The sequence below is a fragment of the Corythoichthys intestinalis genome, chromosome 3 (genome assembly GCF_030265065.1).
Source record: "Corythoichthys intestinalis isolate RoL2023-P3 chromosome 3, ASM3026506v1, whole genome shotgun sequence".
Classification (NCBI taxonomy): Eukaryota; Metazoa; Chordata; class Actinopteri; order Syngnathiformes; family Syngnathidae; genus Corythoichthys; species Corythoichthys intestinalis.
This window is the reverse complement of record NC_080397.1, coordinates 47,342,817-47,367,213: the sequence shown is the minus strand read 5'-3', so window position 1 is coordinate 47,367,213 and position 24,397 is coordinate 47,342,817. Positions and strand designations below refer to the sequence as shown.

At 38.8% G+C, this 24,397-nt stretch overlaps 1 protein-coding gene across 8 annotated transcripts in view; it reads right to left on the bottom strand.

Annotated features, from left to right (window-relative positions):
* Positions 1-24,397, bottom strand: part of smtnb (smoothelin b) — a 128,941-nt gene that overhangs the window by 6,398 nt on the left and 98,146 nt on the right. For 3 of the 8 annotated variants that reach the window (XM_057830838.1, XM_057830837.1, XM_057830845.1), the window contains 10 exons: positions 12,981-13,160; positions 12,663-12,738; positions 10,532-10,564; positions 10,016-10,195; positions 9,843-9,905; positions 9,703-9,775; positions 7,144-7,314; positions 6,950-7,073; positions 6,645-6,796; positions 1,973-2,709 (listed from right to left, as the gene is read on the bottom strand). In XM_057830838.1, coding sequence (XP_057686821.1) covers positions 2,553-2,709; positions 6,645-6,796; positions 6,950-7,073; positions 7,144-7,314; positions 9,703-9,775; positions 9,843-9,905; positions 10,016-10,195; positions 10,532-10,564; positions 12,663-12,738; positions 12,981-13,160 — 1,209 coding nt within the window. In that variant the 3' untranslated portion in view covers positions 1,973-2,552. The other 5 variants (XM_057830840.1, XM_057830839.1, XM_057830843.1 and 2 more) reach the window with 5 other exon arrangements.

Sequence of the window (24,397 nt, the reverse complement as noted above, 5' to 3'; positions counted from 1 at the left end):
TGCGAAAGATTCCTGAGGCTTGTAAACACTCTCAGCCTGGTTCATTAGTCAAAACCGCAATCATGGGCAAGACTGCCGACCTGACTGCTCTCCAGAAGGCCATCATTGACACCCTCAAGCAAGAGGCTAAGACACAGAAAGAAATTTCAGAGCGAATAGGCTGTTCCCAGAGTGCTGTATCAAGGCACCTCAGTGGGAAGGAAAAAGTGTGGCAGGAAACACTGAACAACCAGAAGAGGTGACCGCACCCTCAGAAAGATTGTGGAGAAGGGCCGATTCCAGACCTTGGGGGACCTACAGAAACAGTGGACTGAGTCTGGAGTAAAAACATCCAGAGCCACCGTGCACAGGCGTGTGCTGGAAATGGGCGAAAGGTGCTGCATTCCCCAGATCAAGCCACTCTCAGAAGCGCCTGACCTGGAGAGAAGCAGAGAAGCAGCACCGGACTGTTGCTCAGTGGTCCAAAGTACTTTTTTCAGATGAAAGCAAATTTTGCATGTCACTCGGAAATCAAGGTGCCAGAGTTTGGAGGAAGACTGGGAAGAAGGAAATGCCAAAATGCCTGAAGTCCCGTGTCAAGTACCCACATTCAGTGATGGGCTGGGGTGCCATGTCAGCTGCTGGTGTTGGTCTACTGTGTTTTATCAAGGCTAGGGTCAATGCTGCTAGCTATCAGGAGATTTTGGAGCATTTCGTGCTTTCATCTGCTGAAAAGTTTTATGGAGATGAAGATTTCATTTTTCAGCACGACCTGGCACCTGCTCACAGTGCCAAAACCACTGGTAAATGGTTTACTGACCATGGCATTACTGTGCTCAACTGGCCTGCCAACTCTCCTGACCTGAACCCCATAGAGAATGTGGTGGATATTGTGAAGAGGAAGTTGAGAGACACCAGACCCAACACTGTGGATGAGCTTGAAGCAGTCATTTCTGCAAAAGGATTCCCGACCAAATATTGAGTGCATAGCTGATATAATTGAAGGTTGACTTTTTTGTATTAAAAAAACACTTTTTGTATTGGTTGGATGAAATATGCTAATTTTTGGAGATAGGGATTTTTGTTTTTTCTTGACTTTTTTGCCAAAATCATCAATATTAGAACAATAAAAGGCTTGAACTACTTAAGTTGTGTGTAATGAATCTAAAATATATGAAAGTCTAATGTTTATCAGTACATTACAGAAAATAATGAACTTAATTATAATATGCTATTTTTTTTTAGACGGACTAGTATGTTAGTCAAATGTAGAGCGCTACACACATTGGCCACATGGTGCCAGTATCGGTACATAATGCAGTCTATCAAAAATGGCAATGAGAGTCTGCCCTCCTACATGAGAACATACTGTAAACATCAACATAGTAAAATGAGTCGATCCATTTTAGGCATGCACCACAAGCATTAGCCATTGCTTTAAAAGAATCTTTAAAAGGGTTTGAAAGCCTAATGCATTAACATGTGTAAACCATCACTTAATTAAAAGAAAGCCACAAGCTTTCCAATGATTTTTTTTCTACCCCCGTTTTGTTTCCTGATCTGTCTGTTTGAAACACTGCGAAAATATTTGTTCCTTTAAGAGTGTCTAAGAACAGGTCAACCTAGCCACAAAATGACATGAGCATACCATGTTTGGCTCTTATCTCAAACATTGACAAAATGTCTTCCTTGGATATTGCTTACATTCAACACAGACCGGAAATTCAGGGGCTCAGCAAAACGCATACACACATTTTATGAGAAGCACAGTGAGGCTCCTTTTCCCTCTCTCACCATGCATTCGCTTTTAGGCTCAGGGTGCAACTTTAGGAGGAGTTTTTGGTTTTAACCAGGCCTTTGGTCACCAGACCCCTGTAGAACTCTTGCAGGTACGTGTACACACACTTCCAATCGGGCTCGCGCATCTTCACCATGTCATCCACGTCCAGCAGCTGCGGACAGTCCAATAGTTTCCTGCGCCCGGCAAAGAACGGGAAGATGGACACAGACAGAAAGGAGGAGGCAAACGATACAAGGATGAAGGAGGGAATAGAAACACACAGGAGGACAACAACAGGTGGGAAAGACATTAAGGAGATAATACAGATAATGCAGTGAGCAGCCATGATACATATTCAGTGGACAGAGACAAAACAACATTACATTCTCAGTGATCATACAACTAGCTTTGTGTTCACATGCTTCTTCAATCTCACAATACATAATGTGGCATACAGTACAACAACATATACAGAAGATACAACAAAATGTCAAATGAGCATTAAGTGATGCTAATTTAGCCATTTTGTTTGGTATTTTTGGTTCATGGTAAAACAATTCAACAACAATTCTAAAGGTGACTAAAAGCACAGTTGTGAATGTGTGTGTGCGCATCGTATGTGCGCGTGACCATGTGACAACAAAATGCAAGTGGGGCCAGTACATGTGAAGAGTGCACATCCACACACAAGCACACAAATGGTGACTGTGGTTGAGTAAAAGTCCATAAATCATGTGGACGTGGTGCACTTGGGTGACATCACAGGTATGGTATGATATAATGACAGGGGGAATCAAAATGAGCGTGTGGAAAAAAGAAAACAGAAGGGAGACGATATCGCAAGGCGAAGATCGGATGTTTTGGGGATTTTTTTGACCTGGTAATTCTTTGAGTTGCCTTCAAGTCTGTGGTATAGCAAGGTGATGAGATGGCGGGAGGCACGGTGGGGACTTGTGTGAGACAGATGAGGAAAGGAGGTTTAGAGGTATAATTTTAGAAGTAGTTAAAGGAAGTAAATTTGCCTGATATTAGTATAGAGTTTAAGGCTGCAGCTATCGAATATTTTAGTAATCGAGTATTCGACTGAAAATTCTATCGAGTAATCGGATAAAACTTTTTTTTTTTTTAGGTAAGGAGCAATTATAAATATACATAAGGAAACAAGACATTTCATCTAATACTGAACCATTTTCAGTCGATCAATGTCTTTATTTTCGATGTACATTGTTGAAAACAACCAAGAATTGCATCTCAGAAGTGACTAGAAAAAAACAAAAAAACTTTTTTACTGTTTTTACTCAAAAACTTCTTAAAATCTTAAACCTTATAAAATCATATAAAAAAAATAATTTCTTACCTAAAAATTTCATTACGCTTGATAACACACTAGGGCTGCAGCTATCGATTATTTTAGTAGAGGATTGATCAATGAACTAGTTAGGTCGACTAATCGGATAAACATGAAAAAATTAAAATACCTGAGCCTTAAAAAGTATCAAAAAAGAAATAAATAAGGATCTACTTATGTACAACAAAAGAACAATTGGCTAACTTACAAAGCAAACTTCCACTAGCTTAAATGCTAGAAAACACTTTTATTTTAAACAATGCTCTTAACAAATGGTTCAGACACATATTACCACAAAAATTGGCTAAATATACCTTTAAACTAAATATCGAATGCATTAAAAAACATTAGCTCAAACAAAAACCTAGCTTATGTTGGTCTTAACAGGGAGCAGCTGGATTTGGCCATGTAAAATGAGGCAGACTAGAGGGCAGTGTATCCACCCAAATTAATAAAACTAAATGCAAACACTTTCAAAAACAAACCATTACACCGCCACTTTATTAAATACTCGAAGCAGCAAAATTTAATTCGAATCTTTTTTTTCTAATCGAATACTCGAGTTAATCGATTAATCGTTGCAGCACTAATACAGTTATTGTCTTTTTTAGTATTTCAAATGTAACCATTTTCACAATGGCTATTGTCTATTTTGCTTCACTCTTTGAGGCCATCTGTTTATTATGCACCATTAGTTCAATTGCCGCAGCCTCAATTTCTAAGTCAGAATGTGCCGTGCTCTATCAGGATACTATGCTAATGAAGTAGAAAAAATTTTATGCAGATGTGGGTAGTAACGCATGTACTCTGTTACATTTACTTGAGTAACTTTTTGAGAAAAATGTACTTCTAAGAGTAGTTTTACTAAGTCATACTTTTTACTTTTACTTGAGCAGATTTGTGAAGAAAATAAAACCGCTTCTAATCCGCTACTTTGGGCTACACAAGAGTCTTACATTTTTCCTCGTCATTCTACATATTAATTTTTTTTTGCCAGCGATGCCAAGAGTTGCTCTACCAAATTTCACCAATGAGACGTCGCAACAATAATCACATGACTCCATTCAAGCCCGTCGACAGTTGGGGGCAACCAGGTATGTTGTCCCGGGCCTCAGGACCATAGAGGCCCCTGAATGATCCTTAATGTATTTTTCTTTACATTCACATATTTCTTTTTTATTTAAATCAATGTCTAATTAAATATTCTGTCTTACTCGATATATATATATATATATATGTATATATATATATACATATTAGGGCTGTCAAAATTATCGCGTTAACGGGCGGTAATTAATTTTTTAAATTAATCACGTTAAAATATTTGACGCAATTAACGCACATGCCCCGCTCAAACAGGTTAAAATGACAGCACAGTCATGTCCACTTGTTACTTGTGTTTTGTTGCCCTCTGCTGGCGCTTGGGTGCGACTGATTTTATGGGTTTGAACATTGTGTAATTATTGACATCAACAATGGCGAGCTACTAGTTTATTTTTTGATTGACAGTTTTACAAATTTTATTAAAACGAAAACATTAAGAGGGGTTTTAATATAAAATTTCTATAACTTGTACTAACATTTATCTTTCAAGAACTACAAGTCTTTCTATCCATGGATCGCTTTAACAGAATGTTAATGCCATCTTGTTGATTTATTGTTATAATGAACAAATACAGTACTTATGTACAGTATGTTGAATGTATACTGTATATCCGTGTCTTGTGTCTTATCTTTCCATTCCAACAATAATTTACAGAAAAATATGGCATATTTTATAGATGGTTTGAATTGCGATTAATTAATTTTTAAGCTGTGATTAACTCGATTAAAAATTTTAATCATTTGACACCCCTAATACATATATTACACACATACACTACTCGATATATATATTGAAAAAACTTTAATATATTAGATATTTCAAATATATATTTTTTCCCTTTTTGCACGCTGTGGGTAGCAGGTGCGCGAGGCTGAACAGACTCTGGTCCGGCGGCTGGATTTTTCTTGGGTTTACCACACACTGTGTATTATAGCAAACGCTAATACGCTCCACCATACCACAGGGCAGGCTTAACAACCTAGCCATGCTCTCCATTGAGCGTGAGCTTGCTCAAAAGCTGGATTTCACTCATGTTATAAATGAATTTGCTGTCAAAAAATCTAGGCGGATCACTGTTTGAGGGCTTGATAACCCTAGGGATGTGGAGGGGTCAGGCACATGATGTTTAGTTATACTGTTTTGCTGCTTAGCAGGCAGGCATAGCACTCTCAGTTGTATTGTATTGTAGCCTACATGGGACAATAGATGGAAATTATTTATATTGTGTCACATGACATTACGGTCTGTTAAATTTAAGTGTCCAATTCACATTAAATAATTTGAAAATTTACACCGTCATTGCTTGCAAAGCATTAAAAGTACTGCGTATGTTGTTGTGACAAGCCGGTGGCAGGGGTGGCGTGGGGTTTGGATGGGGCGGCCCTAAAATGGTCTCTTGTCCCCGGGCCCCAGCAAGTCTGTTGACAGCCCTGAGTCCATTACACCAATCTGACGCAAGCTTGCAAATCTTTGATCACGCCGGCCTGTTCAATGACGTGGAGTCTTTAAATCACTGTAAAAAATGAAGTATTTGACATGGAGCGCTGCCCTCAACATGACTCGAAAGCGCGGATTTAAACCTCTTTCCCAGCTTTTATTTGGCACCGATAGATCACTGAAAACAGGTCGTTTTAATTTCATAATGGTGATTATGAAGGAACTATTCACCATTCAAACTAGGACCTATTTACTCCACTAGAGGGCAGTCATGCTCTTTGGACAAATAATGTTTTTTTTCTCTCTCTCGCAGAAATTCAATGACTGATTTTTTTGTATTTCTTTGGCTTAATGCGGTTATGTAATGGGTTATTGCACAATATCATTATAACAAAAGTTCATATAGATAGGTTGCTGAGATAAAAAAATACCATTTTAAAAAATTAATAAATAAATAACAAAAATAAGCAGTTTCTCACAATGTTACTCGTTACTTGAGTTCTTTTCACTGGATTTTTTTTTTTTTTTACTTGTACTTGAGCACGGTTTTTGGATGACTTTTACTTTTACTTTTGTAATAGGGTTTTGAAGTAACGCTACTCTTACTTGAGTATGTATCCACCTCTGTTTTTATGTAAAATCCCTTTTAAGCCATAATAAACAAAATAAGTACTGTAACAATGAATGATTTTTTTCCCCTGCCACTACGGAAACCAAAAAGTATGACGGAAATAATACTGTAACTGTCTTTTTTGTGCTTTGTGATGATGTATTCTTATAGCGAATGCAGTTTTTAGCCTTGAAAAGTCACGTTAGAACTATTGTAAACTGAGAACGCAGGTATGCTGTTGAATGTTCTTGCCCTCGGTTTGGTGGCTACATAACGTTTAAAAAAAATACTAGTACATATATGTGTATTTTTTTAAAAGCAGAAAAGCATCTCATTTACTATCCAGTCATTCATCACCTATTGAGTCAACCATGTTAGGACTCACTCTGCATTACTGAAGGCCACCTCAAAGTTTTGCCTGCGGTTGCTGGGACTCAGGGCGCTGTAGTCGAAGGCCTCGGGAAAGAAATTGTGCACCAGTGCACAGAATGCCATGCCGTCACTCCAGCTGGATGAAAAGTTTTGTATATCCACATGCTGATTGGAGACAGAAGACAGAGCCAGTTAAGTGATGGAAACATTCTCTAGATAGTTAGATATTATCCTGGCCAAGGGCGCATTAGCAGGTTCAGCTTGACTTTTAATGGGTGGCATAAAAGGAGAGTGGTGAGCTAAGGCTAGGTAGTGCACCTCATATGAGCGGGTCTTGGCACGGCACCAGTCGAGCAGCATCTGCTTGATGGAGTTAGCGTTAGGTACGCCAAAGCTGGTGGAACGTTGCACTTTGTTTATTTTGGAAACTCCCTGTCCCGGGCTTAAAGACAAGAGTTTATGTCAATAATCTTTTCTTTCTTTGGTCAGTCAATCTCCGTGTTTATCCTCACCCGCCTCCCTCCTTCTCCAGCTTCTCTATCATGGCTTTGCGGGCCTGCATGGCTGAAGTCTTGGGCAAAGTCTGTGCCCTCATCAGCTCCTTGCGCCTCTCGGCCTGCCTTCGCTCCACCGCGGCTAACCCGCCGCTGCGAGACGATGACTCGTCCTCGCGATCAAACACACTGAAACAAACGTGTAACTTCATTAGGAAATAATCAGGATTTCAGACAACTTTTCATAATTGATTATTTCACAGCTATTTTGATCTTTCTGAAATATTTGACAGTGACAGTGGGAATAAGCACAGTGATTCACAACAATGTACAGTGTGTCCAAGTAAGTATTGCTCGGTATGGTATACAGTTTGTGTACACTAGGAGTGGGAAACTCTTGGTACCTCACGATACCATACGATTTGCGATACAAAGCTCACGATAACGATCTGACGATATGGCGAAACAACGATTGTCGATATATTGGTCAGGATATCATTCTAGGATATTCTACAAACAAGTAATAAACAGAAAAACAAGCTTCTGCTGTGAATTGGAATGGGCTGATCACTAGTAGACGTCCAATCCATTTGAACTGGGAGGGTGGCAGCGAATGAACATTCGTTCATTCGCTGCCATCCCTCCCACTTCAAACGGATTGAACGTCTATGGCGGTCAGTGGCAGCCAATGCCGGGCAATAAGGTAATTTTGGGCCATTTAAGGTCATTTACCTGTTGATTTTCAGTTACTTCCTGTTGATTTTGGGGTATTTTATGGGTCACTTCCTTTTTATTTTGCGTTACAAAACAGGAAGTGACCTAGGAATCACCCAAATGAATAGGCAGTGACTCAAACTCAACAAGAAATGACCTGTAAATGCCCCGAAAATTGGACAGAATGACTGCGAATGCTCATGTTTTGAACGTTCGTGGTCTAAATGGATTGGGCGTCGAGCACAGTCAATGGCAGCCTTAGAGTTAACTAAGACACTATTATGGTAGAAGATTTTGATAGCAACTTGTTGGTTGAGCGCCTTGAAAGGTGGAAAAGCGCTGTATAAGTATAACATCATTTACCATTTCCTTTTTTTTTTTTTTTTTTTTAATCGACAACTTTTTTTTAAACATTGACACCTTTTTAAAATGATATCTCTATCGATAACCTTTTGGGATACAAAGTATAACGATATATCACCATTTCAATATTTTGTCACACCCCTAGTATACACTACAAAGTCCTAAATAAATTGTTGAAAGGACCTAGGGCTGAAATTACAGGAAAGTTTCTTTTACACTTGGAAAGTTATTAATGTGGCAGATTTCATCAAAGAATTTTTGAGCAAACAATTTTACCAATACAGGTAGTCCCCGGGTTACGACGTACCCGACTTGCGTGGTTTCGACTTTACGACATCGGAGTCTCGTCCGCCGTTTTGTCTCCAGTCTTTTTTTTTTTTTTTTTAAATAATGTTGACTTTTGTTTTGTGATGTGTGCTCTTATTTCGGCGCAGGAAACGTCGGGCAGGTAGTACTTCTGCCTGCGAGTAAGAGCGCACATACACACACGAAGTATTTGTGGACACGAAGAAGAGTGCACGCGTGCACACATGAGCGAGTCGCGCAGCCGAGTGAGAGAGGGCAAAGATTACAGCTGGAAGCCTGCGCTCACATTTATTGCTTGTGAAGCATCCACAGAGGAAACACCTGTATAATACACCATTTGTACTGTTTATAGTGCACTTTACTTGGGGCGAGTTTATGGGATTGTTTTTTATGTTGTGCGGACGCTGATAGATGCTAATTGTTTGTGAGGATTGTTCTTGCTGTATCAGCAGCTAGTTATAAACGCAAATTTCAACTGCTGTTATTAAAGATGAAGCTGCCTTAATTTCTTTTTTTTTTTATTTTTTATTTTTTTTATTTCATTCTACAAGTGTTGGTGTCAAAAGCAGCTGAATAGTTCGGGAAACCACACGGACATCTGAAGTCATCATTTGAGAGCTGATCTCGCTCGTCTAGCTAGGACTTCGCTCCAATGTCTTGGCAAGGACAGTACGATAACGAATTATACATGTTTTTGGATAGTTATTTTGAGATTTGGGGGGGATTTAGGAGTACTTAAAGGGTTAATTCAGACATACGCAGAAATTCGGGTTACGTCGCCTGCACTGGAACGGAACTCGTTCGTAACCCGGGGACTACCAGTATAAAGGCTTCTATTTCGTATTTAAATCAGAATTTATGGCATTCTATTTAACTATACACTCACAGCATAAAGCTATTCAATTCAGCAAATAAAAATTCATGATATCACCGTTGTGGTTGTGGATAGTAATGATTGTGTTGTTCATGTAAAACAATGAGGTTTGAATGCATGAGATCAATTCAAAAAGTACCAGTAACTCTTTTTGAATGATGGTGACTCTTAGAAAAACAATTATCACAACCTCATCAAAATTGGAAAAAAAAAAAAAATTGGGGGCCATGTTCCAGTCTCAAGAACCCCAAAATAAATTGTTTTTTGTGATGACCATCAACTATAAGTTCACTGAAACAACTGAAAAAAAATCTACACACCTGCCTACTTTTTTGCTTGTATTTGAGGACGATGAAGATGTATAGCTATAGGATTTAGACTGGACTGTTCCTCCTAAAACATAAGAAGAAGCATGTTACTAAGTCGTAAGAGTCGTAAGAGAAAATAAGGGGTAACTCACTGTCCGTTTTCTGCACATAGCTGGCCTCAACAACAGTGCTGCGAGATGATCTGCTCCCATCATCTAAGCACGAAAAACGATTTCAGACAGTTGAGAACTCTAGCTCTTTTTCAACAGGTTTGAATAAACAGCATAGTTATATGGAGGAAATGAAATGTACATGGAAAACATACCAGACTGGGCAAAACGGTCTGTCTTGGTGACTTGGCTAAGGGTGGACCCATCTGCAGACTTCTCCACCTTCCTCATCACCACTTCTCCTGCTCCAACACCGGCACGACTTTTGTTAGAACGCTCGTCTCTTTGCTGCCGGAGCTCTTGTAGACGAGTCTCGCGTTCTTTTTCTCTCTGGTCTATAGGTGAGATGATAGAGTCAAAGATCAAATAAGCCAACAAAAAGAGTGGAAGGAGATGATACCAACAGAAAAAAAAAAAACTACCCTTCCACAAATATCTGCATGAATGAACATGTGAATTTGGAGAAAGCCTTTTATGGTGGTTGGCAAACACTACTCTCAAACAAAAAATCATGCGTCAACCTAACCTGCATTGCTCAACAAACTGATGTGTGACTTACGGCATTGCACGTCTTGGACAATGATAATATAGTGCAAACACACACACCCAGACAAAATGAAAAATGCAAGCATAATAGGTGTTAAACTTCACTGCAAAGCACCCAGTCCTACCTATTTCTTCTTGAGTACATCCCAACATGGCCTCTGATGGCAGAGTGGATAAAAAAATTTGCGAAATGACCACTGAGCTTGTTTATAATGTAAACATATTTACCTTGTTGATTTTAAGACATGGTAATAGATTAGATGTACTGTAATTTTCAGACCGTAAGACACTACTTTTTCCCTTCATTTTGAATCCTGTGGTTTATAGTCCAGTGCATCTTATTTCTGGATTTATTTGGGTAATAAGTACCACTTTATTTGACAACTGTGTCATAAAACAGTCATAATAATGACATGACACAATAATGGGCATTACTGTATGCTTATTACAGATGTCATTAAGTGTCATCCGGCAAATTACTTTATGTCACTGACTCTATTTACGTCCAGCTCTGATCTTTTACAACCATTCAAAAGTGAGATACAGTAATTTGCCAGAAGACAAATTTGTTAAAAACATTCATTAATTCTCATGACAGAGTCTCTGCAGGGTTCAGCAAGCCGCATTAAATATTTTAAGATACTTTTTTATGACTATAATGAACAAAATTTAAGACACATTTCACATAGATAGCATCAAAAAACATACAATAAAGTTGAAGGAAAATTGGAAGCCCAGAATCCCTTGCAATGTTCAAGGAGTCTTGGGTTATGAATGAGGTCCGTCCCTATGCTGGCTAAGTAACCCGAATTTCCAAAATAACTGTCCAAAGGTATTGTTTTTTGTTTAATGATGGAGGATACACTGCCCTCTGGTGGCAGCAATGGGTCTGGCAGAATTGTCGCCTTGTATGACTGAGGAGCAGAGTCATCTGACATGGATAAAGGACAGGTGAGCTTCAGTTTTACCCGCATAAGGCTGTAAGTTGTTTCAGCTAATATACTGTATGATTTTGTAAGCCTTTGTAATTAAGTTTAGAGCTACAGTTTGTGGAGTTATGTGTGAACGATTTGCTATGAGAATTGTAAATATATTAGCATTCGTTGCAATTAAACTAGCAAACTTTTGTAAGGCAAATTAGGCTAATTTACATATTGATCAGACTAGATGGACGTTTGAACTCCAATTGTTTTATGTCAAGTGTTTTATTGTTAAAATGTGTGTCATTGTTAACATAAGTGTACATATGTGTGTTACAGCTTTACAAATTGTCCAAAGAGAAGGATGTAAAAACCTTCAAAAACCACAGTTGCCTTGTTTGCCGTCTGTGTTTGGTGAGGACAGAACACGCCACCAAAAACCGATTGGAGACAAAATGGTGGATGAGACTCCGGCATCGTAAAGTCAAAATCGCGTAAATCGAGTACGTCACAATCCAGGGACTACCAGTAAATGAATTTATTCCCAGCTCTTTCACACTGTGATACAAATGAGCACGACGCACGACCAGTAGTAGTAGCAGTAGTAGTAAAGTAATGTCAATTGAGTTTTAAGACCTTTCAAAATTGTATTTAAGACCTTTTCTGAGATTTTCGGAGCATTTTAGACATTTTAAGGCCTGAAATTCAAATTATTGGATTTAAGACTCTTTTTTTTTTTTTCCCCCCTTCTTCTTCTTTTGACTTTTTAAAGACCCCACGGATACCCTGATGACAGTGTGATGTCATAATTATGATTGTCTTATGAGTCTTATGGCGCCACTGTCAAATAAAGTGTTACTAAATACCATAACTAACAATTAATGAAACAACTGGAACAGCAACTGAAGAAATATTTAGAACAGAACATAAATTTTGATTATTATTTACATCCGTAGCGATGCAATGCTTGCTAGGCATGGTGGATGACAACAGTGTTGACAGCAGAGGTTGACTGTCTCCCCCAAGGGAGCACTGATGGCCAAATGAAGCTTTTTGAAGCAATGAGGCTTTGCAGCCAATTGGTTCAAAGCTTCATGGTGGTTCATTTGGTCTTATGACAGTCGTATGATGATGCTGTCAAATAAAGTGTTACCAGTTAATATCTTTTGATGTAAATATCCTATAATACAGTGAGGACAGCTGCAGCTTATAGTCCAGTGCGGCTTATGTACGAACCAATGCCGTTTTTGTGTCAAATTTGTTGGGTGGCGGCTTATAGTCAGGTGCGCCTTATAGTCTGAAAATTACGTTAATAGAGGACCTATCCTTTCATTACCTCTCTTTTTCTTACGAAGGTCCCTCATGGCTGCACGGATCATTTTCCTCTCCTCAAAATCTTTCGACTCATCAAGCTGTTGGATGAGATACAAATAATTACAATGAGAGGTTAGTCCTTACACAAAGGGGGTCACAACTGTTTACGCATGCTGCACTGATGACAAAGTGCCAACAGACAGCAACAAGCTGTGAATTTTCCAAATATAACCCAGTTGACGGGATTTACTGCACATACACCAACCCTGTGTGTAGTTGTTGTATTTGTCATTAAGTAGGCTTATAAACCATTCGGAATTGCAACTCGGGTGTGAAGTACCATTTTATCAAGGAGCTCTTCATCCTCAATGGCAGCCAACTGGTCACCAGTCAGTTTTGCAGGACAGTCCTCAGCACTGGCCTGGATTGTAGAACCATTTGGGACGGTGGGGATGTGTACTTGAACTGAGGGCCCGGATGAAAACATCGGCTCTGAGGTGGTGATAGGCTCCGTCTCCATCTGAACAAGACAAACAGCCACAATAAGGGATGCTGAATTATCTATTGTGAGATTTCTAAAATTTGACCATAGTTGGATACTATGAGTTTTCTAGCATTAAGTAAACACAGTTTTTATCATTATGTCACCAGGGTGATGTTAAGGAAACACAACCAGAGTTTGTTGACATTTACGAAATAATAGGCACAAAGGGATTTAGGTGAACACCATAATAGGCTTGAATCAAAGGCCGCATCTTTCCCTCCTTCTGATAATCTTCTCTTCTCAAAGACTGCCCACTCCAAATAGCTCATTATTTCTTCCACCCTCTCGCTTCGTACAGGCATAGCAGAGAGAGAGAGAGAGAGAGACAGAAAGCCCGTGAGTAACTTGGTCATTAAGTTTGACTGGCAGTGGGTTTGTAAATGTGACATAGCTGCCAGGAACTCACTGTTTATGTGACACCATTCAGCATTGTGGATAGGAGAATGTACACTAACTCTATGGAAGATTTAAAGCCTTTCTAAAATTTGCACTAAGTTGAGAGTTTTAGGCTACCAACTATAGTAAAAACCACGAGGACAAAAGAACATTTTGCTGACCAAATAAAGAGGAAGAACATTGTGCACAAATCTGACATTCTGAATAATGTGGCAGATTAAATCATGGGCTCAGCGCCAATAGCAACGAAAAAAATAAAAAAGCTAAGTTCAGTTTTGAGCACTGCTGTCATAAAGCATACAGTGGTACCTCGACACACTATCTTTTTGACACCCGACATAAAATTTGACTCGCCATTTCTTTCTACATCTGACAACATGCTCGAAATACGACGATTCATGACAGCGTCGCAATTTGATTGTTTTCCCACAAGACAGACACATGGCAGATGTACTTGTGAGAGAAATCAACATCCAATCCAAAAATGTTAAAGCAGGTGGTGGAAAAAATGGTAAATGGTGTTATACTTATATAGCGCTTTTCCACCTAGGGAAAAGGGTGAGGCTTACCACTGAAATGAAGATTGAAATAATAGAAAAATATAAGCGTGATGTGCGCGCCGGTAAACTGGCTCGGCAATACCGCCGTAGAATGTCTACAATCTCGACGGTTATTATGATTTTTATTCATAATTTATTTGTTTTGCTCTGTGTAATTGCTATTTGCAATAGTACCAGCAGTACCGTATTGGCCCGAATATAAGACGGCCCTGATAATAAGACAAGCCCCTCTTTTTCAAGACTCAAGTTTGAAAGAAAAAAAAAAAAAGATTTTTTGAACACCAAATTAATTTTTATACAGAAAATAATTACAGTACATCTGAAACAAATGGTTATAACAATATATTTGAGAGAAAAAGCATGTTATTTTGCCTTATTCAAATCTTAATATCTGAACATTTAAATATGTAAAGTGCAATCACATTAGTAAATGAATGGCTTCTGGTTTTTGAAATGTAAATAATCCAATCTATTGTAATAAAACAACAAAACTGCAATAACTGCATTAACCATCAAAGTGAGGTCTAACTGTAACTGTAGTCTTAAAACAAATCTGAATAAGAAAAAAACATTGCAATAAAATAATGCAAGCTGGTTAAACTTGAGAGTAGCTGAGATCTGTCATGACAGAACATTACTCCACAAGTTCAGCATTCACTTCAATAATATCTGGCACCTTCCTGCGTCGTGAATGGGTATAATGTCTAGACCCCGAATATAAGACGACTCCCACTTTTTCAGTTTTATTTCAATGCAAAAAACACCGTCTTATATTCGGGCCAATACGGTATTCATTAAGGATTTAGTGTAGGTTTTTGGGCTGTGGAATGAATTAATGGAATTATAATGTACTCTTATGGGAAAATCCTGCTCGACATACGACCATTTCGACTTACAAACAAGGTCCTGGAACAAATTAACTCCATATGTAGAGGTACCACTGCATATAAAAATTAACATTTTGAAGCACACTTAGTTGCTGGGTAAAGCTGGAGATCAAAAGTAGGTTTCAGAAAGAAGAAAAAAAAAAATACTGTAATATGACAGATTACATATAACATGCATGCTTTGCTAGTAAACAAACTAAACACACCTAATAACCAAAGTAAATGTACATTTAAATTACTCGTACTCTATATTTTGAAGTTGAAAAATTCGGGAAGTATTTAAGATATTGAAACCACCACTAACTACTAGTTGCTCGGGAAGGAAATGCCTTAAGTGTTGACCAAAATATATTCAGTGACTGTGAATCTTTAACAAAACACCTCTTAATAGACAATAGCCTTGATCAGTCCTATTTGAGTCCATCCCTTTTTAACTAGCAGGAATCAGACAGCACCTATCAGATCCACAAAAAAATGTATGGGCCCTTGAGAGAGATTGCACTGTCCCCCATGGCCCTAACAAAAACAGCCAAGATTAATTCAATACTCATGAATTTCCGAAGGTGATGTTCTTTTACTGAAAAGCTTGAGATTTCAATAGTTTGGATTGATCTGGACTACAGTGCAGGGTTAAAAAATAAAACAATTTATAACTTTAGATAAAACACACAGCTATGAGTTACAAATACCACCAACACCAGAACAAAATAGATTTCTACTAAACACAGAGGTCTATAATGAGTACCAAATTGCTGTTCCATGAAATGTTTCCGATCAGGGCGGGAGCAGAGAGAGAGCGGCAGGACGCAAAGGCTGGAGGGTGAGAGATTGGTGCTAGCTCAGGTTCCAATGTTGGTTTTGCGTCCGCCTGTTTTGAAGTGGACTCCGGGTCATCGGCAACATTTTTGCTTTCCAGGGTCTCAACAAGGGGTGCATCCACTGATGAACTATTTGAGTTTTCCTCACGGGCTGTTTTAAGCATTTCATTCAGCGATTGTGAATCACTCGATGGCGAGCTGGAGGTAGGCTCTGAGATGATTTCTGATAAAAGCTCAGGAAGCCCCATTGCCTGGCAAAGAGCCTCCACCTGCCTCACCATCCTCTCCTGTTGAATCCTCAGCCTCAAGTTCTCCTCTTGCAAACTAGCCAGCGCTTGGGCCAGAGGCATCACTTGAACCTCCGCTTGCTCAAGCTGTGTATCCACTTGTTTTCTAAATTCCTTGAGGTCAGCATGGATCTCCTCCACCACACTTCTCAGTGCCCTTTCTAAATTCCTCTCAACAAACTGCTCTTCTTCATACTCTTGCTGTGAAAGGAGATTGCCGATGGCCTCCTCTAAGCCAGATGCAGAACAAGCACTATCTGGACTACCTAGTGCCTCTGGACCATCAGAAGCTGGTAGGAAGTCCAAGTTGACACCAGGCATTGCAGCAATGGTTGCAACTGACTGCTAGGTTGTACCGATACCAGATCCTTTGGCTCTTAGAGAATTTCCAAGATTGGGTCTTTGTTCTTACAAAAACGCTTAAAATAAAATGTCATTAAGATTATGAAAAAAATAATGCCAGCCTATGTTCTTTCTTTCAGTCCTTTTTCCAGGACCTGTCATATAACACATGTTCTTTATACAACCCACAAACCACCCCTCTTCAATGACACATACTGTGCCAACCAATGAGCATGTAAGGAATCCCACAGCCAGGGCAACAGGACGCCCAACCCCTTTTTCCAGGTGCCCCACACATGCCTATTTATCTTTGGCTCAGGCATTATTCCATTGAGGCAGTCAGCTGTGAAGCAATGGTGTAAGCCTGAGAGGGCACAATCGTGTCATCAATTTAAACCAACAAACAAACAAAAAAACTAATTCCCCCTGTCCTCTTAAACTTCACCCCCCCCCCCCCCAATAAAAAAATGATTGATTGCATGATTGTGAGTAAATTGTTTACCCATTAAAATTCTTTTTTATAATCGTGGTACAAAAGCATGTAACAATTCAACAATTTAAAAATCAATTTGCAGATTTACAGTTGGGCAAATAAGCATTTAGTCAACCACCAATTGAGCAAGTTCTCCTACTTGAAAAGATTAGAGAGACCTGTAATTGTCAACATGGGTAAACCTCAACCATGAGAGACAGAATGTGGAAAAAAAAAAACAGAAAATCACATTTTTTGATTTTTAAAGAATTTATTTCCAAATTAGAGTGGAAAATAGGTATTTGGTCACCTACAAACAAGCAAGATTTCTGGCTGTCAAAGAGGTCTAACTTGGTAACTAACGAGGTCTAACAAGGCTCCACTCGTTACCTGTATTAATGGCACCTGTTTTAACTCATTATCGGTGTAAAAGACACCTGTTCACAACCTCTGTCAGTCACACTCCAAACTCCACTTTGGCCAAGACCAAAGAGCTGTCGAAGGACACCAGAGACAAAATTGTAGACCTGCGCCAGGCTGGGAAGACTGAATCTGCAATAGGTAAAAGGCTTGTTGTAAAGAAATCAACTGTGGGAGCAATGATTAGAAAATGGAAGACATACAAGCCCACTGATAATCTCCCTCGATCTTTGGGCTCCATGCAAGATCTCACCCCGTGGTGTCAAAATGAATGGTGAGCAAAAAGCCCAGAACCGCACGGGGGGACCAAGTGAATGACCTACAGAGAACTGGGACCGCAGTAACAAGGGCAGTAACAAAATGCGCCGCCAGGGATTCAAATCCTGTACTGCCAGACGTGTGCCCCCGCTGAAGAAATTACACGTCCTGGCCCGTCTGCGGTTCGCTAGAGAGCATTTGGATGATCCAGAAGAGGACTGGGAGAATGTGTTATGTTCAGATGAAACCAAAATAGAACTTTTTGGTAGAAACACGGGTTCTCGTGTTTGGAGGAGAAAGAATACTCAATTGCATCCGAAGAACACCATACCCATTGTGAAGTATGGGGGTGGAAACATCATGCTTTGGGGCTGTTTTTCTGCAAAGGGACCAGGACGACTGATCTGTGTAAAGGAAAGAATGAATGGGGCCATGTATCGAGAGATTTTGAGTGAAAATCTTCCATCAGCAAGGGCATTGAAGATGAGACGTGGCTGGGTCTTTCAGCATGACGGTGATCCCAAACACACAGCCAGGGCAACAAAGGAGTTGCATCGTAAGAAGCATTTCAAGGTCCTGGAGTGGCCTAGCCAGTCTCCAGATCTCAACCCCAAAGAAAATCTGGAGGGAGTTGAAAGTCCGTGTTGCCCAACGACAGCCCCAAAGCATCACTGCTCTAGAGGACATCGGCATGGAGGAATGGTCCAAAATACCAGCAACAGTGTGTGAGAAGAGTTACAGAAAACGTTTGGGCTTTGTTATTGCCAACAAAGGGTACATAACAAAGTATTGAAATGAACTTTGGTATTGACCAAATACTTATTTTCCACCATGATTTGCAAATAAATTCTTTAAAAATCAAACAATGTGATTTTCAGGTTTTTTTTCTCCACATTCTAATACTTCAAGTGGGAGAACTTGCACAATTAGTGGTTGACTAAATACTTATTTGCCCCGCTGTACGAATCAATATGTTACACTGCCTTTCATCTCAAACATAATGATGTGACAACATTGAAACAGTGACAGACACGTCAAGAGAAAAATTTAAATAAACTTGACCTTTTTTCTACATGCTTACATTCGAGCAAATGAAAGACAGCGCGAGAGAAAAATTCTGTGTAAAGTAAAATTTTGCTGCTGTCTTTTGAAGTATAATGCAGTGTATCACCCGCAAAGCTTAGAAATACAGGTCAGCAACTAGACATGTGCAGATTACCGGTTTCAATGTATACCGCGGTATGAAAACATCACCGTTTCAAAACTGCAAAAAATTTCCGGCATATCGTACATACACTATTAGCTATTTTTTATGTTGCAAAAATGCAGCGGGAAATCCCTTGCTTGCAGCTGCAAGGCTCAACCCTCCCCTGCCGGTACTTGCACAGTGTCAGTGAGTCAGCTGTGCTACACGATGGCTGGAGGGGGTGAAACTCCTGAAATTTTTCCCCCATCTAAGAAAACGCTGGTATGGGAATACTTCGGCTACAGAAAAGTTACAGATGGACACGGCTTAGAGGAGGAGGGGCCAACAGACACGTAAAACATGTTTGCGGAGGGTGGCTGTCGAGGAGGTAATACCTCCAATATGATTTCGTATTTATACAAAATTAAAGGTTAGTAAACACTGTCATGAACGTTTCCCACCACCTGCGAGTTAACTCTAGCGTGTTTAGTGTGTCTAGCCGTGGTAAAACGTGTTTTTTTTTTCCTCTGGCAACTATGTCTATGTTGAGAAAGAGTGTGGGTATAACGTAAACATGGTACGAGTCATACACGCGTGCTTTTCATGGAAAACAATTCAATTATTTTTGTTCTGATGGTAATAATGTTGAGCTGTGGTTGTGGGTTTAGGCTCACCTAAAGGACTCCATATATTTTAATTTTATTTAGATTATTTCAGTTTTTATGCTTATTTTCCAATTTGCTACTGTGGTTTGAAAATTTAAAATCCTGTTCAATGGAAAAAGGTTTTTTTTTTTTGTTTTTTGTTTTTTTTTTTAACCCAGATACCTCAAAGTAGCACATTTTAGAGCTGTAATACCAATATTTTGGCTTAAGGTTATCATACCGGCACATGCCTATAAAAAAACAAAACACTGTATGTCTCTTAAACCTTAAAAGTAGAATCAAGGACTATAAGGGATACGAATATCATTTGCAATGCACAGTATGTGAAGGTGTTAGTTAAGCAGCATGTGTCAGACCTCAGTGGTATTTTAACAATGGGGTCATCATCCCACTGTGCAAATCTACAACAATCCATCATTGACTGTGGGCCACTGGAGTCCAGAGTTAATACAAGCGGCAAGTTACAAGTATGAGCTGGGGCTTAACAGTTATCGCTGAGACGATGACAAAGAATATGACATTTAGCTGTCATCACTCTTTTATTATAATAGTGTTCAAGAACAAGGTTTGGTAATAAGGGCAGCAACAGCTGAGGCATTAATATCCAGCATTAATAACCACTGTCTGTTTGGTCTTGTGGACATTTTGTCTTCCCAATTGATCCAGTCTCAGTAGGGATATTATAAATGATCCAAATATAAATACAGAAAGTGTTATGTTAGTTCAACATTTACGATTCAAAACATCTTTGCATATCGAAGGCTGTTTCTTGTAAAAACCATTACCGGTACATGAAACATTGTTTTCATTCATTCATTTCATTGTTAAATTTACCTCGACATTTTCACAACTATATCTGATGTTTTTAGGCAAATATAAATACTTTGCTGATCACCATAAACCACAAAATACCAAATACTGTTATAATTACAGGTGTGCGAAATTTCCGATTTTTAGATTATTCGCGATTTGGCTATGGAAGATTCGAAAACGATTCACAAACATCCAAATTCTGATTATTGAAATATGCCAAGCTATTCAGCGCGGTCTTCAGGACCCAATGAGAAACAGACCAAGAGTAAAAATCATGCTCAAACCATGCTGCTAGATAATAAAATAATAATACCGACTGCGGCCTACAGCCACAACAAACTACACCCACATAATGCTATGGTAGATATCACATGTATAAAGAACTAGATGCGAAATGACAGACTCGCCGGCATTAGTAAACAGCCACCATCTTAAAGCAGTAGACTTCTCTGGAAGGCTGTTGTAGCGAACCTTCCAAGCGACCCTAATTTACTTTTTTTTTTTTTTTAACTCTAAAATTCTCCTAAACCAGCAGAATCTCGACTTGAATCTATCTTTAAATGATGAAACCGTTTTAAAACTTTCACATTTCGAAAGCAGACAGGGGGGAAATTATGGCATAACGGGAGCAATTTTAGCAGTTGAATCACAACAAATCACAACAAATTAATTGAATGTAGTTTAAAGCTGCTGATACAGAAAGGAGACGAGTATTTTATTTACTGTTTTGAACTATTAACTTGATACTGAAATAGTAGTTTATTTAAACCTGAGACGAGTTTTGTACAATTTTTGTAACTAATAGTGGTGCCAACAATAATCGATGCGGCGATGCATCCCGATGCGGGGCATGGACAATTCGATTCGATGCGGGCAACAAGCCGAATCGATTCAGCGCATTTTAAAATATATAAGTACGTTCAAAAATCTTCCCTGCGCAATTCCGGTGATGCAATGGATTTGGTTTCCCCATTTATATTATTATTGTCATGTTTCATTTTTTACACACTGCATAACTCTGGTCAAGTTTCCCACCAACCTCATAGAAGCCAAAATGTCTCCAGATGTCAGCTTTCAATGTCTTAGGTGCATCAAGAATCTTTCTTGCTCCCTCGTTCTCAGCTTCAGCCATTGTTATGTTATGTCCTATCTCTTAGAGGTTAGATCTTGTGCCCGAGTTCGGGCCCAAAATGTTAAGCATTCACGTTCGGGTCGGGTCGGGTCGGGCCGCCCCGCGCCGGACTAATAAATTATAAAAAAATTTTTAAAAATGGGATAAAACCGAGAGCAGGCTCTCTGTATTGTGCATTTGCTTGTGCACTCACATGAAGCAGTGGCGCCGCCCGCTTTTTCTTCTTCTCCTCCGCTGTGGCGCTTGCGATTCATTACGAAAGACACTTTTATTTATGCACACAAAGGCAACACAAATGTGATCCTTTTGAATCCTCTCTTCTGTGTGTCTGCAAACTCGTTTTTTTTTTTTTTTTTTTTAGTATTAAACTTTCCCAGCGTGATTTCGTTGTGTAAATGATTTTATAATGATCACAAAAATATGCAGACTATTTAAACATTAAGAAAACTTGCGGTTTTTTTTTCTGCCAACTGAGAATTCGTTACGAAAGACACTCTTATTTATGCACACAAAGGCAACACAAATGCGATCCTTTTGAATCCTCTCCTCTGTGTGTCTGCAAACTCGTTTTTTTTTTTTTTTAATATTAAACTTTCCCAGCGTTATTTCGTTGTGTAAATGATTTTATAATGATCACAAAAATATGCAGACTATTTAAACATTAAGAAAACTTGCGTTTTTTTTTCTGCCAACTGAGAATTCGTTACGAAAGACACTTTTTTTATGCACACAAAGGCAACACAAATGTGATCCTTTTGAATCCTCTCCTCTGTGTGTCTGCAAACTCGTTTTTTTTTTATATAAAACTTCCTCAGCGTTATTTCGTTGTGTAAATGATTTTATAATGATCACAAAAATATGTAGACTATTTAAACATTAAGAAAACTTGCGTTTTTTTTCTGCCAACTGAAAATTCGTTACGAAAGACACTTTTTTATGCACACAAAGGCAACACAAATGTGATCCTTTTGAATCTTCTCCTCTGTATGTCTGCAAAATCGCATGTTGTTGTTGTTGTTTTTTTAATATTAAACTTTCCCAGCGTTATTTCGTTGTGTAAATGCTTCTAAAATTATCACAAAAATATGTAGACTATTTAAACATTAAGAAACATGCGTTTTTTCTGCCATCTCGAAGAAATGAAAATAAATTGCTGCTGCTGCGTTTGTTTGTTTTTTTCGCGTCACTCCAAGCCGGGTCGGGCTTCAATACCAGCGGGCCGTGTCGGGTCGGGCTGGATTTTTTTAGGCCCCATCTAACCTCTACTATCTCTCTGCTCTCTCAATTGCAAAAAAATGATATTTCCTCATGTTGAAACAGATTGTTATGGCTGCTAAAATGCTGCAGCACTTCATTTTAATTCATTATTTTTTATTGTTATGTGGTAGTTACTGATTGCATTTCTAAGTTGATTGCACATATATAGTGGGCTAGGCCAACATTTTACTTTTGTTCTACATTGCAATTTAGTTGGATGTTTTGTTTGCAACTGAACTGATCCCTGGATTGATATTGCGATAAAGATGGTGCTGCACTACAATATTTTCTTTGTCGCTTTCTTTAATATTTACTTGAATATTTTTATCGATGGGTTGTTGTGACTAAAATACAGTGACTGTTATTACTGATTTTGCACAGGAGTTCAGATGTTGCACTGTGTGAAAGGCTGCTACTGTGTGTAAAAAAAAAAAGGAGAAAGCCCTGGTCTCATTCAAAGCACCAATTAAATGCTGTGATGTTTTTTTTTTTGTAAATATATATCTAAAAGTATTTTCATTTTACTTCAACCAGTAGTGACACAAGAGCCAATAAAAAGTTGTTTAATGTCTGACCGCTTGTGTTGCCTCATGATTCACGAAAAATATGCTTTGCTTTAGAATTTTAATGCATCCCAGGCTTTAAGGCATCGCAATGCATTGCCGAATCGAACCGAATCGTGACCCTCTGAATCGAATCGAATCGTGGCCCTCCGAATCGTAATCGAATCGAATCGTGAGGGCAGTACCAATGCACACCTCTAGTAACTAATGTACGAAACATTAAAAGCGGTTAATAGCTGGGGGGCGGGTGCATCAATAATCAATTTATAATCGAATCGTAGTGTCTGAATCATAATCGTATTGTGAGGTGCCCCAAGATTCCCACCTCGAGTTATAATTAATTTAAAATGATGCTCCCGAGATAGGCAAAAGTCCATCTGTCAGACAAAGCGATGAGGCAACGCGGCCACTGGACACAGCTGTCGCCAATACGAGAGCAATAAAAGTACAATGAAGGAAATAGGGGCGGTTTTGACAGTGGACCACCGAGGAGAAGCCAAGACCACACAAACAGATCACAGTTTCAGACCCTATGTTGTTATGGTCCGCGATAAAAATAAGGGAACACATCTGCAAATACTTGCCAAGATACACTGTAAACTCTTAAAAAGTAACAAAATTAACATTCCAAAATTAAGAGAAAGATATTTTCTATTTAATCATGCAGTGGATAGTAATTTAGGTACACTTGGATGATCTTAGAAGATTTAATAGAAGCTCTTAAAAATAACAAACCCAATGTAAAATCCAAAATCAAGCGAAACTGCAGAAGTCAATTTTCATTAGCTCTTTATTCGACTATTTGTACTGGATGTACAAGATCTTTTTTCCTTATTAAAATAAGCATTCAAATGATTATAAATATCCATATTTATTATTGCGCTAAACCAGCTAACAAACGAATCTACCAAAGCTTAGTTCATATAATCCTAAATTCAATGTATTGACATCCATGCATACAAAAACAATACCTCTGTCCTGGTACCTCACGACTAGCGGTCACCTTATGGGGCAAGTGCACATTAATCCCTGATATGCAATGTTTTCTAGTCACTGGTAATATGCCTGGTTAACCATTAAAACTAACTATGATGAAAAACAATCTTGACTGAAAAGAACAAATTTAGGCAAAAAGATCTGGTAACTTTCATACATTC